A 7,166-nucleotide genomic window follows, 5' to 3' on the forward strand; every position below is an offset into this window, starting at 1 on the left:
TATTATATAAATACCGTTCATAAGGGATAATATTGAACACTCCCCGTATTGGTAACTTTACACCCAAAACCAATCTCTATTCCACGGATATATGCTTGAGCGATTTCAATTACAAACCATAAGGGATGTAAGCTCTTGTGGCCAAATACTTGATCCTCCTCAAATGTTGTACTCTTGTATCACAAGCAATGAGTTTGTGAGTTTTCTCCTACAAAATCAAAACTCACCTGCAATTCCATACACTAGTTTAAGCAATATAAGTATATTAATTATCCTAATCGAATGTCATCACTTTGACGCGACGTACCAAGGAAAACGCTCGCGTCTTTCCCCTTCAAAAGGGCGGACGTGCAGAGGATGTTTTCACCCCTCATAATATAGGTTATGTACATACACTATTGTCTATACATAGATGGATTATATTGGACATAGAAAGTCCATTTCAAAATAAAAGGAGGTCTAGTTTTACGGAAAGAAGGTTCTTAGTCTTATTAAGAAAGTATATCTCTTTTCTTTTATCATTGTGAGATAATCACATGTAATGATTTGGGGTCAAATCTTAACACTTTTCCTTGCCTATGAGATTTATTTTTCCAATGTGGAACACATGCGGAGTTTCATGGATTAGAGTGAGCTTTATCATTCCCCTTCACGTGAATCCATTTCTAATTGGCCTATAGTATTAGTTAAGGTTCTAGTTGTGGGATTGGAGCAGGAAGCAAACATAATTAATTACCCTAAGTTAGGGACCATTTAACTCCATTTCGGAAGTCTAGAGAAGGACCAAGGAAGAACTTGTGTGACCTAGGTTGAATCAACTATAACATTCTTTTTAACAATTAATCAAAGCCTTTCATTTACAAACTAAGGCTCTGTTTGGTAACCACTTTCAGTCCCCTTAAATGATTAGACACTAATCATATAAGTCACCTTAAATGATTAGAAGTGTTTGGTAACCACTTTCAGTCCCCTTAAATGATTAGACACTAAGTTTTAAAATTACTACGCAAGCAATTCTTAGAAGCATACATGCGTGATGCATGCATGCTTATGTATTTTCTTTAATTTGTGGTGCCCAAGATGATTATTCATCAACACTAACTTAGTGAGTGACGTCATTTCTATAAATAGCACAAATATAAATTTCAGTTAATTTCAAAATTTTGACAAAACATCCGAATAAAGCTCATCTTTTAATAAGCACAATATAATTAGTAAAAACTACAACCGGTTGTAACTTGTACGGTAAAGTGTGTGATTGGTATTTAGATTTTTAAGGGATCAATTAGCCAAGTTTAGCTAAATATCCTATTATCTAGTTAAAAAAAGAGTTTATTATATGGTAAATGGAAAAAATGGAGAAACAAAGAAAAGCTTCTCTTAATTAATTTAGTAATTTAATTGTTGATTGTTATTTTGTGCAATACGTACTCGCATTGCAAATTTGCAATGGCTTTCAATTCTATCCTGGCCTTCTTCATAGGTGCTTCCTTGTTGGTCATCGGTGCCTTCGCCTCAGGGCCAGCCTCAGGTATTTCACAAATTCGAATCCCCACTCCCTACTTATATAATTTATAACATTATTTCTCTTATATCTCATTTGAGCAAAAAATAAAATAAAAAACGATATGCATGCATACTTTTATGAAGTATATATAATAGTTGAATGTTGAAATATATAATTGCAGTTTGCTCAGCTGGAAAGAGTCAGTCCCCAGTTGACATAAATACATACTTATCTCCAATCAACAAAACCTTAGAACCGTTGGACAGACAATATAGTAGTCTAGATGTTCAGAAGGCTACATTAGTCTGTGATGGCAAACATTTGGAGGTACGTTAATCACTTTCCTTTTCGCAAAGAATAATACTATGAAACGGATCGGAGATACTACTAAGTATTGTATGATAATATGCGTATATATTTACAATGCAGATATCACTTAACGGAAATGGAGGGTTGAAAATTTATGGCAAGCCATACAATTTGAGGCAACTTCTGTTTCATACTCCATCTGAGCATCGTCTTAATAGCGTCCCGTAAGCCATTATTTGTCATGTATCTCTATTTATTACTTTCAATTTATCTTACGTACGTAGTAATTGCTAAATATGTTAATTAGTCAAAATTATGTTATATCTAATTATTATTCATATATTTTGACGATCGCATATATAAGATATGCTGCAGAGGTACAACAGGTACACGAAGCGCCTGATGGAAGCCGTGCGGTGGTGGCAATTCTCTTCAAGTATGGCCCACCTAGTCCCTTCATTGACATGGTAATGAAATTAATTTCGCAACACATGCACTATTTATCCTATATACTACCTCCGTTCCTAAAGGATTTTTACCCTTATTATTGGAGTTAAGCTAAAGGTCGGGGTCCAACCTTTTGGTTTTTTCACCCTTTAGGACCTCAACCTTTTTTTTTCACCTTTTGGGGACTCATATTCATTTTCCGGCTAGTTAACCATATTTTAACTCACCGTTAACCATACTATCACTCAAATACTAAATTAAGAAAAAGGTTAGGGTCTAACTTTTTGATTTTTTCACCGTTTAGGACCCGAATATTTTTTTTCACCTTTTGGGACCTCATATCCATTTTTTTTATACCAACGTTATTTACTATAAAAAAAAATCAGAAAATGCAAAAAAAAAGTTAGCGCTCAAATTAATAATTATAATAATAGTTATTAATATTTTTATTTATATTAATTATTATGTAATAATTGTTATTAATATATTTAACAACAACAACAATAATAATAATAATAATAATAATAATAATAATAACATTCGTTTTCTTTTTTTCATCGTTTGTGTTTTGCTTTGAATAAGGGTGTTGGAGCCCAATTAGTGGCTAGGCTCCCATCCAACATTGTGTAATCGCTTCTTAATAATAATAATAATAATAATAATAATAATAATAATAATAATAATAATAATAATAATAATTCATCTTCCCCAAACCCCATCATACAATTAAAACTACATAGTACTCTTCTCCAAACATCATAGATTATCTTTACTCATTCATAAGACCTTTAATAGTTGAAACTTAATTTACGTAATCCAATAACAACGGATTTGAATATGTTTATAGAAAATTTGAGGTCATAAATTTTAATTCGGAAATTGCTGATTAATTTTGATCGAGTTAAGCATAAATCATTTAAATAACTCATCAAATATGAGCATAAATAATCCAATTGTCTTTACTCTCATAAAACAATCAAGAACTAGTATGATATATTAACTTGTGATCAAAATCAGAATTCGTTTAAAATTAACCTATTTTTTATTATTTTTACGTTTTTGTGTGGACATTATTAATATTCTTCAAACAAACCACAAACAATTATGAGGATATACCATCAATGGCGGATCTTCCTAACAACTTGGGTCCCGGGCGGAAAATTTCGTAGTGTATTTTTAGTTCCACCATCCCCGTAAACCTTTGAGTATAATTGTATGAATATCGTACTCTACTATATAAATTGCTTAATTCTTCTATTGTCATTGGACACCATACCGAATTTATAAAATATGATCAGCTTGTAAATAATTATTTGCTTCTTTATTCATTAGATTATTTGATACCCAAATCAATTTATATATGGGCTAAGTTTATGAATTAAGTTACATATTATTTCAATTTGAGCTTATTATATGTTAATGATTAGAAACTTTAATAATTGAATTGGAATTACATGAAAACTTAAATGAGGTCTCAAAAGGTGAAAAAAGAAAGTTCAGGTCCTGAAAGGTGAAAAAACGAAAAGATTAGTCCTCAAACTTTTGATGTACTTTAACCTTTTAACCCAAGGACCTAACCTTTTAATGTACTCTAGTTAAATTTGGCCGGAAAAGGGAAATGAGGTCCCAAACGGTGAAAAAAAAAGGTATGGGTCCTAAACGGTGAAAAGTTTAAAAGGTTAGACCCCATTTATTAGCTTAACTCCTTATTATTGGCACGGTAAACATGTTCAAATATGGCCCACCTAGTTCTTTCATTGACATGGTAATGAAATTAATTTCGTAACACATGCAGTATTTATCCTATATAGTACCTCCATTCCTAATTTATTTTTACGCTTATTATTTGCACGGTAAACATGTTTAAATATGGCTCACCTAGTCCTTTAATTGACATGGTAATGAAATTAATTCCATAACACATGTAGTATTAAGGAACTTTGGTGACCATGTGACGGTAAGATAACAAATGGTAAAATGGGCGATTATAAATTGTCCAACAATATACATAGATGAAAATTAATATTAAAATATTATGAATGGGCAAGTTATGGTGGATTCTCATACTAAAATATTGTAAGTTGCAGATTATTGTTAGCCAAATAAGGGTATAAATGTAAAATTTATATGTTAAAAATACAATAAAGTAGAATGTAATTTTTTTTTAAATGACTAAAACTGAAAGCGTAAAAATAAAAAAAATGTATGTTTTTACTTTTTACCCTTTAGAAAAATGTATGTTTTTATATCACCAGCCTTTGATTAAAATATTTGGTTTATTTCCTAATTTGATTGGATATTTGTCTTTCTTTTTTAGTTAATGCCCCAGCTTGAACAACTAGCAAAGAAACCATGTCCTGGAAATGAACAAAGGATTGACATCCCAAAGTTTGATTTGAGCTTCTTGAGGAAATGGCCACGCGATTATTATAGATACCTTGGCTCTAACACCTCCCCTCCTTGTACCGAAAATGTCATTTGGAATGTCCTTTCCGAGGTATATATACACTTATATTACATACTCAACAGTTTGAGCTACTAATTAATGCGACTACTAAATCCTAAAATTAATGATACATGTTACAAGTACCATGATAATGGTTAGGAATGAACACATTTTAAACGGGGGTTTTTTGGTGTAGGCTAAAACAATTTCAGCGGCACAAGTTACTGCATTGAGCGCTCCACTTTGTCAAGAGAACAAGAACAATGCAAGGCCCGTGCAGCCATTGAATGGAAGAAAGGTTCAGGTTTATGATGAGGTTTAGTTCATTAAGCATTGCATAATATGGGATGTCTAGCTTCAGACAAAATTTTAAAGACCTAGTACAACTTTTTTCCTCTTTGTGTATTTTATTTATTTCTTTTTATAATTCTTATGAGAAACAACCTTTTATAAGTCTTTTGTGAGAAATTACTTTTTAACACATTTGTTTTCGCACAATAATACCAAATGTCGGAATTTGGTGTGTCGGACAAATTTTCGGTATTTACCAGGCCAATCAGATGCACTCATATTAGAATGCGCTCATATTAGAATGTTTTTTTTTCCTTTTGCCGGGTGAATTTGTTTAAATTACATATGATGGAAATAAAAAGCTAAACAAATGTTTACCACATAAAATACACATGGATACAAACGTAAGAAGTGACGATTTAACAACACATGCATCATTCGTAAGTTTAGTGAATCATGAAAGTTTAAGCCGATGTCATATATATATAGTGAAACTTAATTTGTAGTAAAATGCTCAACAAACCTGAATGGAAAACTACGTTATTTCATTGCTCCTATTACCTTTGGGGCTATGGGGAAGAAAATTAATAGGGGGCAGACTAGCTGTCGCAAATCATGGAGTGGAACAACATGATAAAGAGGTTCATGAATCACAACTCCGTCCCCCGGAGTTTAGGAGGATGCTAGATGAAGATTTGTTTTGAAGGAAATAATGCCCTTCGTTCAAGTATGCATTTAATGTTAAGTCTAATAAACGCGGTTCAGTATTGATCGATTAACAAGTTAATAATTCAGTGAGATCAAGTGAGCTGAATGCCTAGCTAGAGGTCGCTTCAGTTCAAGTGGAATTAATGATATTAATCCACAGCTTACTCTTGACTGAACCCGTAGGGTCACACAAATAGTACGTAAACGGATCAAATATTTAATGGCATTAAATACTCCATCTATGGATATTCGGAATAGACGGATCTTGGTTTCAGTGGGAGCTGAGATCGTCAAAAGCAAGAAATGAATACTCCGGAAACGATGATATTGCCGGAAACGGAAATATGGATCGTATCGGAAATATAAATATTATCCAAGTCGTAGATGTTGCCGGAAACGGAAACATGGTATGTATCGGAAAATATTATTGGAAATGGAAATATTGCCGGAATCGGAAATATTGCCGGAAACGGAAATATTGTCAAAATCGGAAATATTATCGAAATCGGAAAATAATTCCGGAAACGGAAATATTAAATATTTGTTCGAAACGGAAATTAATTCCGGAATCGGAAATATTAAATATTGTTCGTATCGGAAATGAATTCCGGAATCGGGAATTTAATCGGAAGCGTATCGTACGAATTAGCATCGGACGAGGCTCGCTAGACGAAGACCCAGCACGAAGCCAGGTCGTCGCCCAGCAAGCCACACGCAACAAACCACACGCCAAGCCTCGACCAGGCCCAGCGCAAGGCCAGGCCCAGCCAAGGCCTTGGGCGCGCCCGCGGATCACAAGCAGCGAGCTGGGCCGAGGCGCTGTGCGCTCAGCGTGGGCCGCAAGGCCTGCGCGCGGGTGAACAGTGCTCGTGCGATGCTCGTTTACGTGCTATACGAATCCTAAAGCTATCGGGATTCGACATATGATTAAATTCTAATCCTAATAGATAAAGTTTATTTAATAGAGTCCTAGCAGGATTCTAATTAAACTAAATTAGTATTCTAATAGGATTATAAGTCCTTTTCCATAACTCTATAAATAGGGGCCTAGGGTCACCAATTTATATACAACATTGAAGTATTCAAAGGTAAGATTTTGAAGCAAAAATCAGCCAAACACTTGCAACCTATTTAGCCGAAATTCTTAGAACCTTAAGGGCGATTCTAGTTGGTCAAGCTTAAGGCGGATCCGGACGTGCTGTGGACTATCTACAGAGGGACGACACTTGGAGTCCTAAAGACTTGTTCTTGTTCGGTTCGGGCGCAGCTAGGGAAGGCACGCTACAAAGTGTATGCACCTAAATTATGCTAAATGACTATGTGTAAATAATATGTTTCCTGGCATTAAGGTTTTCCGCATGATTTATGTTTTGTCATATGTATCATAACCTAACATGTTTTTCGACATCGCCAAACAAACATAAACAGAAAAAAAAAACAATGAGTAAGAAAAAAACT

General features: G+C 33.9%; 1 protein-coding gene across 1 annotated transcript; it reads left to right on the top strand.

Moving 5' to 3' along the window:
* Nucleotides 1-1,358: 1,358 nt before the first annotated feature.
* LOC110796201 (alpha carbonic anhydrase 1, chloroplastic-like) lies at nucleotides 1,359-5,190 on the top strand. The gene is made up of 6 exons (XM_022001233.2): nucleotides 1,359-1,531; nucleotides 1,689-1,834; nucleotides 1,937-2,040; nucleotides 2,181-2,283; nucleotides 4,581-4,760; nucleotides 4,906-5,190. Exons 1-6 carry the CDS (start codon nucleotides 1,450-1,452, stop codon nucleotides 5,029-5,031), a joined length of 741 nt encoding a protein of 246 aa, XP_021856925.2. The 5' UTR covers nucleotides 1,359-1,449; the 3' UTR covers nucleotides 5,032-5,190.
* The last annotated feature ends 1,976 nt before the right edge of the window (nucleotides 5,191-7,166 follow it).

The sequence above is a fragment of the Spinacia oleracea genome, chromosome 4 (assembly GCF_020520425.1).
Source record: "Spinacia oleracea cultivar Varoflay chromosome 4, BTI_SOV_V1, whole genome shotgun sequence".
Classification (NCBI taxonomy): domain Eukaryota; kingdom Viridiplantae; phylum Streptophyta; class Magnoliopsida; order Caryophyllales; family Amaranthaceae; genus Spinacia; species Spinacia oleracea.